The sequence below is a fragment of the Abramis brama genome (assembly GCF_963993115.1).
Source record: "Abramis brama genome assembly, chromosome: 13".
In the NCBI taxonomy this organism is placed as follows: domain Eukaryota; kingdom Metazoa; phylum Chordata; class Actinopteri; order Cypriniformes; family Leuciscidae; genus Abramis; species Abramis brama.
The window spans coordinates 17,556,700-17,580,314 of NC_139975.1; the positions used below are offsets into that span (position 1 = coordinate 17,556,700).

The 23,615-nt window shown below is 38.8% G+C and overlaps 2 protein-coding genes across 9 annotated transcripts in view; both read left to right on the forward strand.

Moving 5' to 3' along the window:
* The window catches only part of ablim3 (actin binding LIM protein family, member 3), a 66,592-nt gene extending 64,824 nt beyond the window's left edge, over positions 1 to 1,768 (forward strand). For all 7 annotated transcript variants that reach the window (XM_084133983.1, XM_084133985.1, XM_084133986.1 and 4 more), the window contains one exon: positions 226 to 1,768. The gene's annotated coding sequence lies outside the window, so the exon portion shown is untranslated. The remainder of the gene's footprint in view (positions 1 to 225) is intronic.
* Positions 1,769 to 1,872: 104 nt separating this feature from the next.
* afap1l1a (actin filament associated protein 1-like 1a) overlaps positions 1,873 to 23,615 on the forward strand; it is a 28,986-nt gene continuing 7,243 nt past the window's right edge. Inside the window, exons 1-9 of one of the 2 annotated variants that reach the window (XM_084133992.1) lie at positions 1,873 to 2,032; positions 19,400 to 19,525; positions 20,039 to 20,122; positions 20,213 to 20,301; positions 20,885 to 20,996; positions 22,206 to 22,304; positions 22,386 to 22,594; positions 22,692 to 22,871; positions 23,065 to 23,148. In XM_084133992.1, the coding sequence (XP_083990118.1) occupies positions 2,014 to 2,032; positions 19,400 to 19,525; positions 20,039 to 20,122; positions 20,213 to 20,301; positions 20,885 to 20,996; positions 22,206 to 22,304; positions 22,386 to 22,594; positions 22,692 to 22,871; positions 23,065 to 23,148 (1,002 nt within the window). In that variant the 5' untranslated portion in view covers positions 1,873 to 2,013. Of the gene's footprint in view, positions 2,033 to 14,707; positions 14,965 to 19,399; positions 19,526 to 20,038; positions 20,123 to 20,212; positions 20,302 to 20,884; positions 20,997 to 22,205; positions 22,305 to 22,385; positions 22,595 to 22,691; positions 22,872 to 23,064; positions 23,149 to 23,615 lie in introns of those variants that run through there. The other variant, XM_084133991.1, reaches the window with a different exon arrangement.

A 23,615-nucleotide genomic window follows, 5' to 3' on the forward strand; every position in this document is an offset into this window, starting at 1 on the left:
CACTAATGTTCAAAAGTTTGGGCTCAGTAAGAAATTAAGGATGCATTCAGTTGATCAAAAGGCTTTTAGAATGCTACAAAAGGTTTCTATTTTAAATAAATTGTTCATTAAAGAATCAAAGAAGTGTGTGTGTAAAAGTTTAACAATATTTAATGATTGCTTACAAAAATTGAATACATGGACGACTAGATACATAGTGAGTGATAAGTTTCCTTTTCATTTTAGCGACATCTTTCCCCTGAGGAGTTCTATCAAGTGTTTGGGATGACGATGGTAGAGTTTGACCGCCTGGCACTGTGGAAGAGGAATGAGATGAAGAAACAAGCCCGGCTGTTCTAGCGTTCTTGCCCCACAAACAAACACACACACACACACACACACACACACACAGAGACCTGAATACCTGTTCCAGTCTAACTAAACAAACACATCCTGTGTCTCAGACATACAGTCATGCCTGGACTGTACCTACAAATTGTGCAACTGTCCATTGTGACAGAGGCATATAAATGATCAGACAGACTAGAATACCTGACAAAGAAAGAAAAAAATAAACAGAATGGTGTTAACATTTTGGATTTTACTTGAGTGTAAAGTGGTATTTTGTTTCTGAATGACAAAAATAAGGAATCAGGAATTATTAGGAATTAGAATTTTGCCTTATGTTCTCTATTAATTTATGCACCAGCAAAGTGAGTGAACAGAATGTAAATATGATCAATACATCTATAATGAAAGTGGATGATTCGTCTGACATCATCCGTTAAGTACATCATTAAGTAATATTTAATTTTAAAGGTTATAAAATAATATTTTTCAGTTCTTTTATTTCACTGTTATACTACATAAGCTTAGGTGGGCTGAAATAAGCGATGAGTTGCTTGACAATGAATACCAAAGTCTGACTGTTATTTGTGAAGTTAGCAGATGAAATTGAGCACTACGGTGCTGTACTTTGTTCAGGTCATTTCCAAGGGGTAACGAATACTGAATGTACACCTCTCTCACAAGAAGACTTTAGGATTATTTGACTAATTATGATGAAACGTACATTGTATATTGTGATGGTAGATATAAATATGGCTTGTGTTTGATACAGATGATAAAGACAAAACATAGTAGGAAAGAATTTTGGTGCAATGTTTTTCTCTTCTTTTTTTCAGATGTTTTGCTCTTTAAAAAAAAGAGAGATCTGTTGTTTAGGTTAGGGCAGTTTACTTTCATTACTCCTGTTAGGATGGATCAGGAAATGCTGTGATACCTTAAGTGGGTTTATTATATTTTTGAATCATATCAGGGCAAATACGTCACCTGATTTGGTAATAAAATTAATGCAGGGGGAGTAAACATGGATTGTAAGGCCAATGACAGGGATAACATGTTCACACTCATGTATTGTTTGATGGAAATACACATTACCACACCATTGAAGCAAGTGACAAATAACAAACTGTAACCTTGATTAGGACCTAACAGTAACCATGGGGTCTTTAATGCCAAGGGATACTGACAGTAGTTTTGTACCTCACTGACAAGCAGGTGAAACCATCATGTTTTCTGCCTTTGTGTGTAGTGTTTACAGCCTGTTTGCCCAATAGATTGTTATGAAGTGTTCTATTAATTTCAAAGGAAGAGAGCTAGAGTATTACCATATTTTTGATTCTCTTTTTTAATCATTACTGCTACCTTGCTAACTTTATTTATCTGTCAGTTTCAACAGACTATGTACATCTTATAATGCAATAAAAGTTTGTTTTCTTGTGTAAAACTGCTGTATTTTGTGATGGGTGGCACTGGAATCAGTAGTAAAGTGGGCAGTCTGTCATCAAACCCGGTATGAGGAGGCACTAGGACCCAGCAGGATAATGGAGGGAAGTCGGTCTCTTTAACTTCATTGAGAATCTTTCAATGCAGTTAGTGCGTGTGTCACTTAAGTAGCCTTCATAACATCGATGGGTGCACGGACAGAAATGTGCGTTTCCAACACGTCAAGTTCTGTTTGATTCTTCTGATATGGAAATAAACAGCAAACGTGAGTAAAATTACTGTAAAAAAATAAATTGTTTACCTAAACCCAACCCATTGACGCTAGATAGTTTAAACTATTTTTATTAGGTTACTTATACTTTGTCATCTCGTGCATGGACGCGACTGCTCCTGTTGTTGCACACATACCATTTATCAATGTTCTGAGAGCGCAAATATAACATTTAACATTGTTTAACATTTGTTATTGAAGGTGCACCGCATAAACCGCGTCCCTGTTTCCATGTTAGCAATGTTTGACTCGTGAACGAATTGTTCTTTTGAGTCGGATCTTTTTTATGAATCAATTGAACCCGTTCATTAAAGGCGAATTGAACTGGGCGATTTGTATTAATCGAACTGAATCGCTCAGAGCAGTTGTCGAGTCAGTAGTTCACTCACTTACTGATTAACATAGGCTACCCTTCATTCGGATATGTACAATTCATGATAGTCGGGGATCTAAAAATAAAAGTATTTTTAGTGAACCGAGAATTTTACTTATAGTGCGAAAAATAAGTGAGGCTATTTTAATAGCCGAAAACGAGTCGAAAGAAAAAAATTACTGGCATCCTACTTGATTGTATGATATTTTTAGAGTTGGGTTGAATATAGGCTATGTTTTTAATAAGCAGCAAATATTAGCCTACTACATGTTGTGATATGGAATATGTAATGACACGTAATGATATATTTACTTCTTGGTATAAAGGAATGGGTGAATCTGTTTTTGAAAACGAATTGTACAAAATAAACAATTCGTTAAGTTCCTTTTACTATTCCCATCAGCTCCCCTTCAGTGCCTTATCTTTTACTTAGAGAGATCTGCTGTTAGCCTACTACATCAGGGGTTTTCAAACTGGGTGCAGGGGGCCGCAAGGGAGTGCTGGGGGTCCGTGAAAAAGTCTAAAGAAAAACAGTGTAAAAATGTAAATAAATTGAATAAAATAGAACATTAATTAAATAAATAGGATAATACATCTACAGTACAGCACAGTAATAGGCTGTAGTGAGTAGAAAAAAAATCTGAAAAAATCGCATCTAGATAATAATATTTGGGGGTCCATGGCATCTAAGATTGAAAACCCCTGACCTACATCATCAAACTCTGGCTTTGAGCAGCTGCTGTATCTCTCGTGTAATGTTTCTCATCATTTATGTTCCACAAGGATCTACTGTTTTCAACTTAATGTTGATCTATATCATACAAACCCTCAACTTCAAAAGTTCAGGAGAAACTATACACCTGGAACATAAGCCTTCAGTGGGTGGCATAGTGATTCAGAGGCTTGTAGCAAGGTTTAGTTTTCAATTTCTCTTGGACCAGGGCTCTCAGATCTTTACTCTTGTGCTTCTTTGTTTATAATAAGTGAAGTCTCTTTATAAGGAGCTGTGTTCTAACAGGACCCCTATGGTGAGGCGGTAGTACTTCTCTTGATCTCCTGAAAGTCCTACTGTTTTAAAAGTTGCTGTTTTGGCATGGTGCAAGAATAAGAGCAGTGCTTTTTGCTTGTGGTGTTGGCTCTTGTGTGTATATATATTTCCCCTTCACTGACACAATGAGATGAATCCTGCTGGCTCTCTCAGAACAAACCGGCTGTGTCTGGTCAGGCAGTGGTCCGGAGACACAGATTGCTGTACATGTTCCCCCCCCCCCCCCCCAATGCTGCTCCCAGTAAAGTTAAACCCCAATCATCCACCTAAGATTGAGTTTACACAACATATCAAAGATAAAAGGAAAGATTAGTTGGTCTCATGTTCAAATCACAGCCTTGTCTAAACCCAAAGTTAATGAATCCAAAAAAGGTAAAACACATTGCGAAAGATCATTAGTTATTTTTTGAGAAGTAGAATTAACACTACTGAATGTGACGATAAAAGAGCAAACGCATTTATCTGAGCATGCCACTGTCTTTGATTTACATTCTCAATATGCACATTCACCTCCCCATGAAGGGAAAAACTCTCTTAACTCATGACACAATTCCTTAGCCATCTGGGATTGTGTATAGGATCATAAAACGCACAACTTTACGCACTTGAAAACAGGGACAACTACCAGGTAAACACATGCTAGTAATTACAGAGCAGAGCACCTCAGTTTGCATTTATACAACATATGGCAACTCTCTTCTCTTCCACTTTCTCTTGAGACATTGAGTCCATCTCCTAAACCAGCAGTATTGCTTTTTTCCACCCTGTTAGGTTAGGTATCCACAGGTGTATTTCTGAACCACTTGCCTCATCTGTTTGCAGAAGGCGAAGGCCGTACCATCGGTTACTGTTACTGTTTACAAGATACATCGAAGTTCTTCCTTATTCCCTGCCATATTCCTGATCTATCAGAATGTGAGTGTTTACACAAACCCAAGGGATGGAGGGAAGGAAAAAAGTGCATCCAGCAGACATCCCCTTCAGAGCAAGAATGTTTCTGTCACTATTTTTAACCCATGTTGTTGCTGAATGTCTCCTCGGTGTGCGGGAATGTGAAGATTTTCATCTTGTTGTTGTTTCAGTCGGTTATAAGGTTCATTTGGACATATTAATTTGGTTTTAAATGGATTGTTCACACAGTAAAATTATAATTCTGTCCTCATTTATTCACTCTCATGTCGATTCAAATCTGTATTGACTTGCTTTCTTCTGTGGAACATAAAAGAAGATTGTTTTTTTGTCTATACAATGGGAGTCCAATATTGTTTTCGTCCCTACTGACTTTCAATGAACAAAAACAGTCAAAACATTCTTCAAAATATCGCAGAAGAATATAGCAGAATAAAGAAAGTTATACAGGTCTGGAATGACTTGAGAGTGAACTATTCCTTTTAGGCCACTTTGATTGTCAAGTTTTGAGTTTGAAAAGATGTTTCTGTGACTTTTTCACATTTTATTGATGTGGTCAGTTTAGTTCAATTATTAGATTGGGGGCATTTTTAACTGGTTAAGTCATTCGCTCTAATTTGAATTATTAGACTTTGGATGGTTCTGAGAGTAGACTGTGCGTAAACAGAGAATAAGATGTTCTAAGCCAGAGAATCAGGTAGGCGTGAAGGGGACTCTACCTCTCCCCATTGACTCGTTGAGTATTTGGGATTGTCTCTTCATGTAAGACGCTGCACTGAATCACGATTATTGTTTCCTTCAGACTGTGAGCATGTGGAAGAGCTTAGGAGTGTCAAGAACAAAGATCATTTGTCTTGTAAATCTTATAATGAAACATGAATTTGCACTACCGAGTTCTTGAGATCAGCAAAATGAATAGCAACAGTGTTTTCTTGTTCGTGCAGAATCTGCAAGCCTGGTCTGGCCTTGATTGTTGTATGTCACGGTTGCAAGTCGGTACAAAGCAACCTATTCCCTCCAGCTTACGGGAATTCCACTTTTGTATAAATGCATGGATATGGGTAAGCAGGATTTAGTGCAATAATGTGATCGCCTGTCAGCCGTCGACTTCAACCTGAGCCCTGACTAGGGGAAATGCACAGCATGCATGCTTTTGTGATTACAGAGTTGACTTGGCTTAGAAACATCTTTGTTTGCTTTGACCGTGTTACGTCTCGGACCACCCATTCAATCTCTATGCGCATCATCTGCCTTCTTGCCAATGACATCTCAACCCTGGAATGGACTGAAATGGACTAGACAATGCACACCCACCAGACTCTCATGCATCATAAAGGAAGCGTTTAACAAGTTCTGCGTCCGTATTTAAGGTCTTTAACAAGTCCCCAGGTAATCATAGTGCAGGTTGCGCTCACTGATTTCCATTGCGAACTTGTAAAGTTCTGAGGTTGCCACAGTGACACCTTTTGACAGCGCTAGGAAACTTTCTGCACACCACATGCAATGGTCCCATCTGGCAATGTACGTGCACTCAATATACTGTGAAAGTTGGACATGCACTTTAAGTTATCTGCCCAGACTGTATTTGTTAACCATGCACATCTTCATACAGGTGCAGATGGTGTTGGCGTGACAAGCTTGATTTACCTACATGGTTCAGAGAAGATGACTGTTAATCAAGCAGAGTAACACAGTAGCAACCTACAAAACCTGATTTGTAGCTTGTGGATCTGAAGCTAAATCTTGCTGACTGTGTTACAGTAAATGTATCGCTTTTTTATGGATTTGCTGTTCCAAAACTAAGTGAGCTGCCTTCCTGTCTAATGCCTACATTGCGATTGCCTTGCTGATTCATAAGTTACTTATGAACGGTCTACATAGGCAACAACCTACACAAATAGCACCCCTTATGTAAAGCGCATGGAGCGTTGCCACGTAATTGAATTTAATAGAGTTGTTTGTGCTGATTCATATTTTTGTGGAAACTGATCAACAACAAAAAAATGTTAATATAAATTTCACAAGATTTATTTGAAATAGATTTTTTTAATAATTTATCATTTATAATAATTTACTAATTTCTTTAAACAAAAATAAATCTTACGGACCCCAAACTTTTGAACAGTACTGTAAATTACAGATTTTATTTAATTAGTTGTGCTTATGTCTTATTCTTACATTTTAGATTACCATTATATACCTTTTGAACAGGAGTTACAACAGGAATGTGCATTTAATATAAAAAAATATATATATTCAAATGCTGCCTCTGCAGCTTTTAGGTTTTGTAGCAGAGCAATGGTATCAGTGCCCCACCCAAGCTTCTCAGCTCTGTGTCTCCCTGTTGACAGATAGGGAGAGGTGAGAGGTCAGAGTTTTGCCCTAACTCTTGGAAGTCTTCTCTTTTTCTCTGATATTGTCGTCCCCCACCACACACACACACACACACTCCAATTAATATCTCCTCCATGAAGATTCCTAGACAAAGCAGCCAGTCTTTCAGTGGCCACAATAGCACCAAGGCCTGCACAGTCTTAATAGTGTCAGCGAAACACTACATCTTTTTACTGTGGAAAAAAAAGAAATGAGGGCTGAAATAAGACATAGCTGCAGAGTGAAATCATGGGGGCTTTTGGGCGATAAGCAATATGAATTAGGCTGGCAGGACTGAAGGCATTCTTTGTACTGGAGATGGGCTGACTCACCCTCTTCGTGCCATATGGTGAGGGTTTGGTATCCGAGTGCTGACCTTCACGACCTGGCTGTATTAAAGTCAGCGGCTCTCATTTCCACATCCTAAACCACCCCTGACTTCTTCAGCTCACCCCGTTGCTCTAGGGACAGTGTGCTTTACTGTACTGGTGAGAGTTCCACCACCTGTCTAACTCATTTACTTGCTGCTTCCACTCACTGTTTGTGCCAGGTCTCCATGGCTCAGATGACCTCAGATGGGCCGTTGGGGGATTTCCCTCTGCTCCTTTTCTCTAGCTGATATTAAACAGAGGCACAGACCATAATAAAAAGAGATTAGACACTCTGACCACAATTGTGACCAGATTTCAAACCTCAGGAGTTGCTGCTACTTTGTTGGCGAAAGTGTAAGAGTGCCTATAGGTCTTCGTGTGGAAACAGATGCTGAGACTTCAGGATTATTATCTTGGCTCCTCTTTTCCATCATGATCCTACAGACACCTCATCTGCTCCTGTTTCAGGCCCCGCTTACTCTCAAACCAGATAGTAGATAGTGGTGACTCTGAGTGATTTGATATCAGTCTCTACTGCATTCACTCCTGCAGTGCAGAATCAGAGAGCACCATTTTAAAGGGGCTAATTGTGACAGTTTTGTTGAACTTTTTCCCCCCTGAAGTCCAGTAGTCATGTTAGTCAAGGATTTTTGCATCAACAGGTCATAATTCAGCTTTACATCTCCTTTTCTACCCTAGTATACTGTCGTTATACTAAGGTAAAATTCTAAAAAATTTATTTTCAAGTAAAATATAATTTTAATTACCTAATTTTAATTACTTTTTTCTACCTCATTTATAAAAAAAAATTACATTCTTTTATATAACATTTTACCGCAGAATTACATGTACTGTCTTGTTAAATATAATATTTTATTACCATAAATTATAGGGTAATCTATGGTAATTAATTTTACATAATTCTCGCTAAAAACTTGTTTTACTTGTATCGTTGCTAAATCTATAATAGATTTAAACTATAAAATAATAGACTATAAAATAAAATTGAGATCAGCAGCAGGAGTCCGATTTTATTTATCACGTGACGAGAGTGAGGTGAGCTGACTGACAAGACGATGGTGGAAGATTTGGTTTTAAAGCGAAATGTAAAAGCGCCTATTAGGCAATATTTTGGATTTAAACCCAATGCCAATAGGGAACCTGCAAAGGCATGAACCCACCATTCAAGAAATTGCCGCCTGCAAATTGCTACTAATTCGAGTAAATCAAGTCAAATGCGCACGGTCGCACTAGCATTCCAAAGCGATTTAAAAGAGAGGTGGAAAAGAGGGAACCAGTGTTGTCACACGTCGATTAACCGGTGGGAAAATTTCCTCACTGTCACATCCCTAATATCAAACACTTTTGCTACAATAAAACAAGGGTTGTAGGTAGGCCCTACACATCCTATTTTCCATGAAATATGGCGTTATGTGTACCTCTCATGCTTACACAGTACAAAACATACATAAACAGAGGCCTGGCGCTGAGGAACCCCAGGCAAACGGGTTTACAAAGAGGAGCGAAGGGGAGTGTTAACATAAAAGCTTCCTGCTCCCCACAGAGCTAAAATCTTGCTTTCAAAGCTAGTTAATGCTTAAACAGGTGAGTGGGAGTTTCAGGCTCCATAACTCTGCCGCTGTGTGTAGATAGAAGAAGCACTGTGACCTGAGGGAGGCCCCGGCCTAATGGCCAACTCCCCCCTGCTTCCTTCAAGCAGCAGCCAAACCCCATCACTAGAGCAGGGGTCATTAACCACAGCGCCCCCCCTACAAAGCACTGCAACATTAAAGATGGGCTCTCGTGTTTTGCCTCTCTGTATTTATTTTACTTGGTGTCCTCAATGAGTGTTTTGAAGGCTCTGAATTGTGCAAGATTGTTTTTCTTGAAGCTATTTATCCACATACGTGCTTTAGTGTGAACCGGCCAGGGGGGTCTGGCGTTAATGTTTCTGTATATCATATACAATAATTGCATTTTGACAGCTGGTCTATAAACAAAACAGAAGAGTTCATTTTTGATTTTTCTAGCTAGAAAAGTACATTAAGGGAATGCTGGAATCTTTGGAAACAAGGGATTGTGAGTAAGAGGATGCTGATTTGCCTTCAATTGGATATCAGCTTTATGACTGTGTGTGCGCTGTTTCATTTTATGATAACCTAAAGCATGTTCTCATCTATCATAAAGCAGCAGGAGTGACATGTAATTTCCCTTTTTCCACACAAATGTGCACAGGCTGTAATACAGTATATGAGTCAGATCTCAGAGCGAATTATAGGCTAAGCTGTTCCACATGTTCACCTGCTACTTCTGTGTGTGTGTGTGTGTGTGTCTGTGTGTGTTTGTGTCTGTGGTTTAAGGTGCAGTGATAAGTGGATAGGATTTGTTATTTATTTCTTCATTGTGGATATAGTTTCAGATATGGACAGTTAAAGGGATGGTTCACCCAAAAATGAAAATTCTGTCATCATTTCCTCACTCTAATATCATTCCAACCTGTTTGACTTTTCTCTTCTTCTGTGGAACATGAAAGAAGATTATTATTTTTTTTCTGTCACCAACATTCTTTAAAATATTTTCTTTGTTTGTGTTCTGCAGAAGAACCAAAGTCATACAGGTTTGGAATGACATAAATGATGACAGAAATAAAATTTTCGGGTGAACTATGTTTGCCCTTTTTTATGTTAACTTGCTTCCTCCTGTCAAGCGTAATGTAAAGAGACAACTAGAAGTAAGTCATTGGTTGATTTCCCAGAGTGTAAACTATGTGAATCTGTTTGTTTGAGCAGTCTGACATGTTAAGTTCTTGCTTAACCGATGGACTGGGTTTAGGGCAGGACTTCCTATTTTGGGGACAATGGACTGTTCATGAAAGAAATAATGATGACTGATACATTCACAAATCATTTTTGAAGTCAGATCTTTTCAATTAATCATTTGATCTGGTTTACAAAATCAGTCTAAGTCATTTGTTCATCAATTAAACTGATCAGGTTGAACTCATTGGCATAAAATGAAATTTCACCGTTTTTTCTTGTGTTATGGATGTTATGGTGAACGATCCATCCATGTATATCCCTTAATTAAAAAAAAATCTGTTTTGTCCTAATCATTTTTTTAATAAAAATGTCGTAACTCGATCTTCCGGTGAAACAACAAACTTCTCTATGGTGAAGTATGCCAGACTTCTCCAATCATTTAGTCCACTTAAATCCCACCCCTCCAATCGACTGCAAGCTTTTATTCAGACCTGCCTCCATCCAGTCAACAACCAATGATTAGAACCATGTCCCCGTCCTACTTTTCTTTTTTTTCAGAATGCTTGTCACAATATGGAAGAAAAGATCTGCTGCTGCTTTTGTTTCATCACGGCTTCAGTGACCCTGTCACGGCGGTTTGCAGCCCACTAATTTTGCCTTTAATTTCAGTCTGTTTGTCACACAAAGCTAAGCTTCAGAAAAGTTGGAATATAGTGCGCAAGTTACTTTTGTATCCTGTTTGGAGCTTTGAAGCTTCAGTCCCCATTTATTTTAATTGCATGGAAAAGAGCGACTTGCACATTCTGTAAATATCTTCTTTTGTGTTCCACAGAATAAAGAAAGTCATACAGACATTTGGGAGAGATGTGGAATTTAAGACAGAATGACAGATTCTAAGAAATGTTAGGGTGAAAATAACAAACCAACCTGGATAGGAAGTTGGACAATGAATGTAAATAGTGATGAGCAAAATACTGTGGTCTTATTGGAAAAAACAGCAACAATCCTTTTATCAGTAAGCCCCTGCCACACGCTTCTGAATCTTATGATTTGTTTTTTATGATTTGTTTTCTTTTGTCTGAATTTGAGAGAAACAGTGTGTGTGTGTGTGTGTGTGTGTGTGTGTGTGTGTGTGTGTGTGTGTGTGTGTGTGTGTGTGTGTGTGTGTGTGTGTGTGTGTGTGTGTGTGTGTGTGTGTGTGTGTGTGTGTGTGTGACTGTAACATTTGACAAGCACTGTAACTGTTGTTAACAGGCTCTGTCATTTGTGGCATGCACCCAAATATGTACTTCCAACCACGGGGTCCCATCAGACCAGAGGCGTCTCATGCAAACATCAATATTCCAAGGTGTCCAAACAAATGAGGTTTTGTGTTTGTTATCTCTCATTGTGGGAATTCTAGTGTGACATCATCAGTATATGTGTGCACGAACTTGCTCCCTTCCCCCGTGGAGTTTTGGACACTGATGATCCGAGAATGCCTGGAATTCTGAGGGAGATTTTCATTGCTGAATGTGGTTAGGAGAGGATCGCTGAGTTGTCACACCATCCAGGCACCCTGATGTTAGCATCAGTTCAGTTAGATCGAGATAAGATTGTTCCTTCACCTTTATGAGTCACAGCGATTTTCATGATGTAGGGCCTACTTCACATTCCAGTGACAATCTGTCTACTGTTATGAATTCTTATGTTATGAACAAGAATTGATAGATTTGATGATATAGATTTGAGACATCACAATATCTCCACTCAGTCCATTTTCGATCACGCAAGGTGGCACATCAGATCGGTGGGGGAAATAAAACATCCGGAAACAGCGCAAACATCTGTTACACCGCAGGATATCCATATTTGATAACAGCTGTGTGGTTTGTGTTGGAAGGGCCTCCCCTGCTATTGACTTTGGGAGCGTTTTGCCTTTGTTTCATCTTACAAGCTATATTCGAGAGGGAATGAGAGGCCTTCTCGTAATGCCCTCCAACGTATGCTATTTATTATGGAAGAATTGTAGCTGTTGCAGTTTTATTTTTTATTTTTTTGTATTGCATGTACTGTATGTATTGGCAGATGTATTTACAACCAGATTTGTGTTTTCAGTGTGACAGTAAGGGCTCTGTGTGTGTCTTTGAAAAGGTCAAAGGTCAGAGTGCTTCGTCACTGTATTATTGTCTCTTGTTTCTCAGCCAGACAACCGTCTGCAGAGTTCAGTCAGACCTTGTCACTGGGTGTTAGCAATGATATGATCTACTCTGGCATTCATTCAGCTCTTTGAAAGTGAAAAAGGACATGCTGACTTACCTGAGAAACTAGAGGTCTTTGTGATATAGGCTACATAATGAACCCACATAAGACTCTGCTAAAGACTTTGCATCAAATGGGAGGGTTGCCAATGCCTACCTGTGAAAAAAGTTGCCACACTGATGATAAGGTGTCTTGGGTGGTTGCCAGCAGAGGTTTAAAGTCCAGGGGTCAGAAAGTAAAAGTCCTGTCATATGTTTATTCCACCCATAAACTCAGCCAACTGATTTCACAAATTAGTTATATCTCCTGGCTGAAGAACTGTGCTAATTAGCAAATCCAGGTGATTGGAACAAAATACTGAGGAGGACTTTTACTTTCTGAACCTGGACTTTACATCTCTGGTTGCCAGGGTGTTGCTATGTAGTTGCTAAGGTGTTTCACTCCCAAAAAGTGAGTGACAAGTTCTGCATCAACATTTAAAAGTTGTTTAATAACTGTAATAAATGGTTTTGAAAGAAGTATTATTGCCTCACCAAGGCTTATTATTTGAGAAATGCCGTAATATGGTAATATTATATAATTTCTCAGTTATTTTAGTGCTGTATCTGTATTAACTGAATTTCTTGATCTGTGTCGCTGCTTTTTGATATCAGTTATATTGAAGAAATTATTTGAAGTCTTATGCATGTGTATAAATGCACTTCGCCAAATTGGAGTTTCAGAGCAGTGAACAATAGACAGTTTTATTTATATATAAATAAAATGTGATATGTTTATGTCTCAATCTTTATGTGGTTTCTTCAGTCATCAGATTGATACACTGTGACGCACATTTATACATTTATTTAGCACTGATTACTTAATACCACGTGTAAACAAGGTCATAGTAGTATTGATACTTGCCTTTGCAAACATTTAAATGCTGAGAAGGACCATTAGCATAGACGGGTGAATCAATAGAGCTATTATAATGAACACACTTAAGTGTAATACTTGTGGTTTGAATGTATCATCTGATAACTTAAAGCACAGATGAATGGCTTCTCTTGTCTCGAGGCTGTCTAGCAACAGGCCTGCAAAGTTTAACTACACAAACCTTCAGCATCTCATCTGTCTCGCAAGACGTAACATGCCCTCAGGAACCGTCAACTGGGAAATGGACAGAAAAGTGTCCGCTTTCATCGGCGAGGAGATAGAACTGCTGATACGACCTGCTTATCTGTGTGTGTGTGTTTTTTGAAAAAGGCGCACACGTGTGCATGAGAGGGTTTTGAGCTATTCAGCATGTCAGATCCTGCCGAGTGGTCTTAGGTTTGCCTGTGGCTTTGAGTAACGTCACTGTGAACGTGCTGAAGTGTGTCTGTGCATGTCAGCACCCGACTCCTCTCTGGATGGGTGAACACAGTGAAGAGAACTAGACTCCCATCTCTTCACTTGAGCACACCGGCAGAATGCCTCCTTTGTGTTTAACTACACAGTCTCTAGGGGCACTGTAACGTAGCGTAGGGAGTAGATACACCCTGTTCACTTAGAAAAGACTGCAGGTAGACAGAGCAGATCAACAGATACAATTCAGTGAGCGTCTCTTAAGGATCTAAATGCAGGTTTTAGATGTTATGATATTTTTGTCTATCCCAGTTTAATGGGCTTAAAAATAAATAATCAATTCATTTAAAATGAATATGTCATCTCATCTTTTAAATTATTTTGTTTTTAATTGTTAAAAGGTTAATAAATTGGTAAATAGGAATAGAAAAGAAATTAAAAATGGTATATAAATTCATTACCTTTGTTACATTTAACAACATTTTTAAAAGTATGTTTAATTGTCAATTTGAAAAGTGATAATAATATAAAATAAGTTATTCCTACATGAGACAACTATAAGGAAGCTAGGTTCTCCCCAAAACTCTCATTTTCATAACCGACCCAATAAAGCTACTTGGCTCAACCAATAATGTGAATTTTTAAAATGGAAAATAGATTGCCAGGACTAAGCCAATGTATTTTCAACCAGTGGCAGACTGGGAAGTGTTTGGGAACCTGTTAGCATTATTATTGCTATTTAGTGCTCTGAAAAAAAAAACCCCAAAAAACTTTCATTTTGTTTAGAGAGCTATGAGATTAAAAGGCAAATGCTTTTCAGATTTTTATCCTGAAGAAAAACTGCTCATATTTGACATGAACTCTGCAAAATTTAAACTTATAGCCTATTTATAAATTGTATTCATAATCCTGAAGTATTTTTTTTATTAAATATTGAATTGAAAAATCCTTTATAATGTCTGTTATAATAAGTTGTTTGTCAGTTGTTAATTTTTAATACTAATATATGTTCCCACTATTTGTTTCTTTTAAAATACATCAATCTTGCCATGAAAATAGCCATAGATGCTCGTATGGCAATACAAACTGTTGATCTCCATACTTTCCCCTGTGGGGGATGGATGTGTGTATTTACTCAAGGCCTGTCCCAGGTGCTATAGAACCCCACCGGATTAGATCAGGACTTGGTGCCTCCCCTTCACACACACACACACACACACACACACACAGTCATCAGTAAGCACCCCACCCCCAGACACACACACACACACACACACACACACACCAACAGACCAGAAAGGGAGGATAAATTCCCCTGCTATCCCTCAGTCACTTTTAATCTGGACACACAAAAGGACGTGATAAATGAGAAGGAAATGCACCTTGAATTAGTCAGTTTATCAGCTGATTCCACCACTCTGGATTGCTGTGACTTGTTCAGTAACAACTGTATGACTGTCTACATCTAGCTGTCTCTGGAAAGGAGATGGTGGGCCTGGCTGTCTCCTCCTCAGCAGCTGTTTCTGGTAGGTGTTTTGTCACTTTGTATTTTATTTCCTTGGGAACTAGATAATTGTATCATTGAATAACTTTCACGATTTCCATACAAGCTAAAGTGAAACGTATTGATTAGTTTGAGTTAAATGTAGTTATTCCAACTTGAATTTAGCATTATAAATCCATCAGCAGTTGTAGCTTTATTAGGCATTTTAGTCGTTGAGTTTGTATATTGCTTTACGACTAAATCTAGTAGCATCACACTCATAAAATTATCCGTACAAGTTTTAACATGTGTTGTATTTGTTGTCTAAGCAAAATACGCTTGTAAAATAAGATTTCACCAAGGTGTTTAGAGCTTTGTCGAGGAGTGCTGTGGTTTTCACAATAGAGTATACATTTCTATCTCCGGTAGGCATCTTAAAGTGCTTTGGCTGCACTTTTAATGAGGTGAGGAATGTTTCCTCGCTTTGCAGCAATGTGTGAGGTGCTGAGTGCTAAAGCACTGGTGCAGTTCTGGGAAACCGCCCCGTTGTCCTCTAAAAACACAGCTTTCAACGCCAACTTCACATTCCTCAACATGGCTTTTAGAATATGTTGAAACAATACGACTGTCAGTAAAGTACTTTCAAGTGAGAGAGAAAGAATAATAGATTATCAACTCTGATTTGCCTGCGAGATCTCACAGACAGAGATGAAAACATCTTGCAAGGGGTTGATCCAAAAGAAAGCATCATACACCCATGCCATCAGGAGAACCTGGAGGATTTGTGCGCCGGTGTGGATTTCTGTGTTCTCACTACGCTGTTTTGATGTGGTATTATCAGAGAGGACCACATGTGCTGCTCTCTGGAGGGGATTGGGCACGTAGCCCTGTGTTTTGTTTGGCTTTGGAAATGACCCTCCACAGGTGCAGCTCAAGATAAAGAGAAGCGCAAATATGTTTGATCTCATGTAAGAGTGTATCTCTGTAGGAATCATGTATGCTCCGCTGTGCTCATGTTGGTTTAAGATGGTCCTAAGTGCCCTCATTAAGATTTCCAAATCTTATTTGTAGCTTCACCTGACTCTTGTGTTCTTTATAGGAAACACACCAAACACAATAAGTGCTGAATGTTAAAATAAATAATAAATGTTGAAATGAACATTGATTTTTTTTTAATGTTAACAAATTTAACTCTGTTGTACAATACTATATATATATATATATATATATATATATATATATATTACTATACTATACATTTCTATAATGACCAATGTAATCTACCAAGAGCAGCTTTTTTGGGGGCGTTAAATAATAGCCCAAATACCAGTAAATTGACAAGCGCAAACCTTAGTTAATCACCTTGCGTGATTCATTTAAATATTCTCCTCCCATACATTTTGCGACTAAAAGGTTAGCTCCTATAATAACCCTGTCCACACCTTTCAAGTGCTATTTTTTTCACCGGGTGTCTTTAGTAAATCCCGACAGTAGTTTAATAATGCCAAAAGAGGGTTTGTGCTGGCGCAAGCTGTTAGTGAATCTGGCCCATACTATTTTAATGCTTATTCTTGCCCTGCTCTTCAAACTGAGCTGCTTATGTTACTTCACACGGCTGATTTTAACACTCATTCTTCAAATAATTTGCCAAGTGGGCACAAGTGTAGCTTATCTGGGACACTTGCAAGCATTGTGCCACTTTAGTTGCTACCCAACTGTGTCTCCTGGAGAAGGTCATGGTGAGGCCAACACGTAAAGTTAAACTCAGGCTTTTTGTGATCGCAGGGGCCTTGTGTCAACAAGTCTGAATAGCGAAACACTCAGACTTACACACCGGTGGGAGTGCCTGTAAGGCAGCTGGGGACACGATGAAAGGAAGTGAGATGTTTTGCAGTACATTAGTCAATAACAAAGGTTCTGCAACTGTGGTGAATCAAATAAGAAGAAAAAAACACTCTTGTCAAAGCAGCAGTATGCTGACCCAAATTTCAGATGAGTAATTTCTGTGCTTGTGGGTGTAAGAATGTGTTTGTGTGAATTAGAGTATTTGTGTTCCTTTGTGGCTTTTAAACTCCTCACCTTCCCCATGGAGAGATGTGATCCTGAAGCGTTTTGACGTTTTCTGGACCACAGCACAATCTGACTAGAAGTACATCATTCATTAACGTTTCTCAGGGGGATGTGGAAGAGGGTGGTGGCCGTTTATGAAGCACGGAGGAAAAAAGAGAGAGATTACAGCCATGAGGCTGAAATACTCTGGTATCTTCTCTAACTATGCCATCGCACATTTTTCTATACTTGAGAACCCCTAAGCTTGTTTATGTCATGATATCTTATACAGTTTGGACCAACTTCAATTCCGAACTAGAGTGTAGCCGAATGTGCAGAAAACAGATATAAAACTGGAAAACCAATGGTCTTAATAGCAAATAGCAAATTGAACAAAAGTGACAGTAAACAAGACTTTTACATTTACATTTCTATTTTAAATAAATGCTTTTTATGAAATTTCTCTTCATCAAAAAATCCTGAAGAAAACTGGTTTCTACAAACACTTTAAGCAGCACAACCATTTTCAACATTGATGATAATAAGAAATGTTTCTTGAGCACCAAATCAGCATATTAGAATGATATCTGAAGGATCACGTGACACTGAAGACCAGAGTATACCATACCATACCAAAGACATTTGAATGAGAGCGTATAAAATATTATCAGCAATTCAAGTTAGCTGGTCTGCAGCAGGAATCATGTCTTTTGTTATCTTTTTTGTCACTTCAGCATTTTCTCTCTCTGCTTTTGAAAGAATTCCATATTTTAGTATTTATTACTCATGGAGTATCTGACAGATGAAGTAGAGTCTTGACCCACCACACCTGTTAATATCAGTACTAAGCCCACAGGCCCTGAGGTGGATACTTTGGCTCAGCTGACCCTCTGTCCAAGCCAAATTGTCCAGCTGTGTGATGGACATGGATGATCAGCCCTGTTCATACTCCCTCTCTCTCCAGCCTTCTGCTCGTGACCAATGTGGTCCCAGTGTTGCTCATGAGCTCATGTCCACTGGGGCAGGAGGTGTTCACATGGCTTGATTACTTTCCTTGAACAAAAAACTCAGAATCCTTCCACATCAGCAAACCTCCTGCCCGGGCACACACTGCCTTTGGGTCGCTGACAATCTGTTTTATATTGTTTCATGCTTTGCTTTTTCATTCTTCAAAACATACTCGCAGTCCAGGTTTTTGGTTGCATGTTTTTACTAATTTGCTGACTGTGCATTAGCTCAAACTCATAGACTCAGCATTAGAAGCGGTTCATTAGTAATGGTTTTGGGAGAGAAAATGTGGTTTAGCTGGTGTGTAACACTGTTTGAACTTCAGTTTGTGGGCGGCAATATCTGGTGAGATATCCTTGGGATGTCAGCCCGCCTCCTTGAGATTAAAGCTCCACACACAGACTAGCGGCAATGTCATTGAACCCTTTCCTCTGCATAATCTAGACGTAAGAGACCAGAGGTTAACCCACTGTCTTAACTTGTCTTAGGGAAGTTTAGATGTCAGGCTATGATTGCATTTATTGGGTTTGGACCCTCCTCTGATGCTCTCTGTGAGATTGCTAGGTAGGATGGGAAGCTCGCCACAGATCAGAGGGTATGTCTTTAATTCTACACTGGGGTTTTTGGTTTCACCAGCAGGGAGGTTTCCATCCCACAGAGACCTGGATGAGAGCTTGAGAGTCCCAGCGTGAAGTTTTGAGCTCCAAACCTGTTCCAATTTATAATCCTGCTGACCTGTCATCATCCCTCCTGCCCATAACTCATATTGTCCGCTGACAAGTGTGTCCATATTGAAGATACTCTGTGGAATATAATGTTACAAAGAGCCGTGCATCTAGATCCTATTTGATTCAGTCATCCCAGCTTTTGAGAGTCAGAGATGGGTGATTGATGATAACCAGAGTTGATCTCAAGCCTATTATTCTCTCTTTTGAAAAGGGTCAATGACAAAGTGTCCATATGTATGAGTTAATTTTTTTTTTTTTTTTTGTTGTTGTTGTTGTTGTTGTTGTTGTTGGAAATCTCAGATTAGGGTTGCAAAGTTATTAGGTTTACATATGGTTTTAAAAGGTTTATACCATATTTAAGAAAAAAAAAATGTATCTAGACATTTCTACTTTTTCCCCCCACCCAAAAAATATCTAAATGGACTTTAATTAGGAAATAAAAACATGATTATTTTGAAAGATGTGTAGTCAAGTCATTATATTTGTGGATTGTATTTTTAATGTATAAAAAAAAATTGAACAAAATGAGTGTCCCGTCATTGACCAAAAGCCACTGCAACTGACACTTGTTTTCATTTGCTTGCTTATGCTGAGGTGTTGATGGTTGGTCTAATTAATATGTTATCATGACAAACACTGAAAATTGTATTGTCTAGTCTTTATCGACCTCTAACCCTGAGCTTTGACCTTTAGCAATGGAGCTTTTGGTGACAGAGTTGAATGTGCTGTTGAAGCTGTTGGACCATGAGACCCTGAGCTGTGCTACAGAAGAGAAGAAAACGGCTGTAAAAAACCTTCTCAGACAACTTCAGCCCTCAGGTATATATAAAATCAGTTTTTCTAATGGCTATTATCTGGTCCAAGCTGGGTTTAGTGGTTGGACCACCAGCCGGTTGACCTTGAAGGCCACTGATGTACAATCATGTTGTTAGAAAGCCACCTTTTTTGCTGAGTTTAGGATTTATGCAGGAAAAGTCATCCCTATTGTAGACCATTTTGATTAGCTTAGTTAGATCTGGTAGACCACCTTGGATAAGCCTTTTAGTCCCTGTGGTCACATCAGATTGATCACATTAAGCTATGACCTGTTTTTTGTCCAGCAGGGAACTGCATAGACATTGCAGAATAACTCAGAAAACATCAGTTTGAAAGAGAACCAATACAAATATGCTTGAGACAGTTTAGTCAAAGAAGAAATCCTTTGGACCAGAAAGTGACAAGACCAGAGGGATAAACATCAACCTTGTTTCTCTCATAAATGAGACTAAAAAAGCTTTTGGCAGTTGTCCTACATACATATGTTTTCTCTTTTCTCATACTCGTTCTTTGCAGTCACTGGAAAAGACTATATGTACATGAACACCTCAGTGTACAGAAACGGAACCAGCTTTGTCGAATCTCTTTTTGATACATTCGGTAAGTGGGGAGTATTTATGAGATTTACATCTCTCAACATTGTTGACTCCATTGTATTATGCTTATAAATGTGTTTGGACATTTCTATAGATTGTGACCTTGGGGACCTGAAAGTTGAAATGGAGGATCAAAAGAAAGAGCCAGAGACAAACCACACCGACCACACTGTCTCCAAGCCAGTAAGAAATCTTACCTCAGAGGATTACCCACAATGCTCTGCTCCTTAGACCTAACGCTAATATATAGTACATCATTAACCCTGATGTCACTGTGTAATGAGGGCTGTGCTCTGCCGTGATGAGATACGGCAGGAAGATTAATCGTTCTGCAGTGAAACCTGCTCTTCTCTTTCCAGCTGCATTGCACTTTCAGGGCCAGGCCGTTATCTTTAAGTCACGTCACCATCAGCCCTTCACCGAGCTCCCCATAGAGCCTATTATTAAGAGAGCACACTTCCAGCAGTCAGATTTTTCAGTGTGTGTGTTAGAGTGTTTGTATGCTATCATAGCACAATAGTCCTGCATGGCCCAGTATCTGACTTTTTCTCAACCGTCATCCATGTGGCATGTGGGTTTGGCTTTTGATTGGATGCAGCGGTCACATATCATTTGTTATTGGAGTAAATTGTAGAGTGGTGGAATGAAGCCACATAACTTTGCGATATTGTGAGGATTCACTGAAAAGCAGATGTTAAGTGTGAATTAATGTGATGGAGCAGACAGATGGAGTAAGTTATTGTGTGTGCCACATTTTTTTGACCAGAGCTCAACAGGCTCGCCTCCCCCCCTGCCCAACACACCACCTCCAGAGGATTACTATGAAGAGGCCGTGCCGCTCAGCCCTGGAAAAATGCCAGAATATATTACCAGCCGCAGTGAGTCTCGTTGCTGTATGTCCGTTGTTTGGAAACATGGCATGGTCTATATAAATTCCTTTTGATAAAATAACTTGGAGAGTGATTGAGTTACAACTTTTTGTTATTTCCAGAGTCTGAGTATCACTTGTCACTATATATGTGAACCATTTGAAGTCAAAGTAAATTGTACTGTTGTTCTCAACAGACTGAATGAAACAGTATATTCAACAAGAAAAAGTACTTATTTTATCCATTATGAAATGATTGGATTGTAAAAAGTGGGTGCTAGATTCCAGAATGGAGCTATGCTGAATTTGAAGTTACAAAAACAGTTTAAATAGCTATTGATTAACATTATCCAAGAGCCTGCAAAGTCTAAGTGACATCAGTGGAAAAGGAGTCATTTCAGAGCAAATTATTACATTTTGATTAAAAATTTCAGAGATAAAGTTGCAATTTGAATTGTACAATGAATTGTTGATTCAATTGTTGTACAATGAACCAAGAATGTGCATTAGGAAAGTAAATAGGGTCAAATGTGTTCAATTGACTTCCAATTAAATGTAGGAGACCAGAAACACAAGCTTGTGTAAAGAAGTTTCACGTTTTGTTCCATTCCAAAGTTTCAGTTTGGTAAACTCTAGTCTAAACTCAGCAAATTGACAAATTTCACAAATACATTTTTGTTGGCAAATGTGTGCTGGTGCTAGATACAGATACAGTCAGCAAAGAGAGGGATTGCCCACTTCTGTAGGTTAAGTTCCATTTTTCTATTTAAATTTCTATTTAAATTAATAGAAATATCCAAGTTTTGGATATTTTTAAAAAGAAAACACTCTTTCTAAAAGTTTTTACACTTCTAATAAAACTATGTAATTTTTTCCCACTTCTAATAAAGCAATGGCAATTTAATAATGATGCTAAAACAGACTGCAGTGTATTCAAGCAATTCAGTGAGAAGATGATAAGAGTTGGGAGTTGACTCGCACATCTACATTTCACTTTGCAGAGGATTGCTAATTATTGCGTTGCCATGCAAGATTTTGGATTCTACTTTATCTTAAAATACTTTTTTAGATAAAGGGCAGCTGCTATTTTTTTATTGCACTACAGGTCCAAAAAAAATCTGATATTATGATTGTTTCCCAAAGATTAGGGAGAGCATGTAAAATTTCTTTCCACACAGCCTATACTGTATGGCACTGCACATTTCTTTTATATCTACAGGCAGCTCCAGCCCTCCTAATTCCATTGAAGATGGATATTACGAAGATGCTGAGAACAATTACCCAACAACACAAGTGAACGGACGACGCAAGAACTCCTGTAAGTGGGGGAACCCTGATGCTATATATAGTGATGTCATTTCTTATTATTAGCATTAGTATGACATTACTCCTCCCGCAGATAATGACTCGGATGCCTTAAGCAGTTCTTATGAGTCATATGACGAGGAAGAGGAAGAGAAAGGCCAGCGTTTGACTCACCAGTGGCCCTCAGAGGAGAACTCCATGGCCCCGGTGAGAGACTGCCATATCTGTGCCTTCCTACTAAGGAAAAAACGCTTCGGCCAGTGGGCCAAACAGCTCACTGTCATTCGTGAAAACAGACTTCAGGTGAGTTGGAAAAAGCCCTGAGAGATCAAAATGAGTCTTGATTTTTCCTGATGCTATCATGAGTGATACATACAAACCCCTGAATCTTGTTTTATAGTGTTATAAAAGCTCTAAAGACCAGTCGCCCTACACGGATATACCACTCAGCCTGTGCACTGTCATCTACGTGCCCAAAGACGGCCGGAGGAAGAAACACGAGCTCCGATTCTCCCTTCCCGGTGGAGAGGCGCTGGTGTTGGCCGTGCAGAGCAAGGAGCAGGCCGAGAAATGGCTCCAAGTAAACACAGTCCCTCACTTTCTTGCACGATTGAGTATCCATCCATTTTGCATATACACAATGAATGTATCAGCTGCCAGAAACAATATTGCACAAGAGGAAAATAGCTTTTGTAAAAGGGACCCCCTGTGTGATGGACTATGTTTACACGCGTAGGAAACGCTTATGTGTGTGTATCTTTGTGTGGTTGCAGGTGGTGCGTGACGTTACAGGCCAGGGGAATGCGTTGGACAGCCCATCATCTCCCATGATTCCTAGGAAGATTGAACTGGATAAGGTGAGATCCCAGCACACATTTGTCTTATTCATGACTCTTGTGCACCTCTTCTTCATTACTGACATGTAAAGTGTGCCAATGATGAATTGGTGGAACTTTTTGGGATACGCTTATTCTGTATAAAATGGTCTTTCTGTGACTTTCTTAAAATAATCCCACCTACAACACGTAAGATGAATACCTCTCGACATTTCCTTACAGAACGTATTTTAAAAACATAGTATTGCCATGGTACGTTACATTTTATTAATGGTTTTAAGTACTTTTTATATGTATCATGTGACACTGAAGACTGGAGCAATGGCTGCTGTAAATTCAGCTTTGCCATCACAGGAACAAATTACATTTTAAATATATTTCCATAGAAAACATTTATATGAAATTATAATAATATTTTACAATACTACTATTTGAACTGTATGCTTGATCAAATCAATGCAGCCTTATAAAAAAATGCAGCCAACATT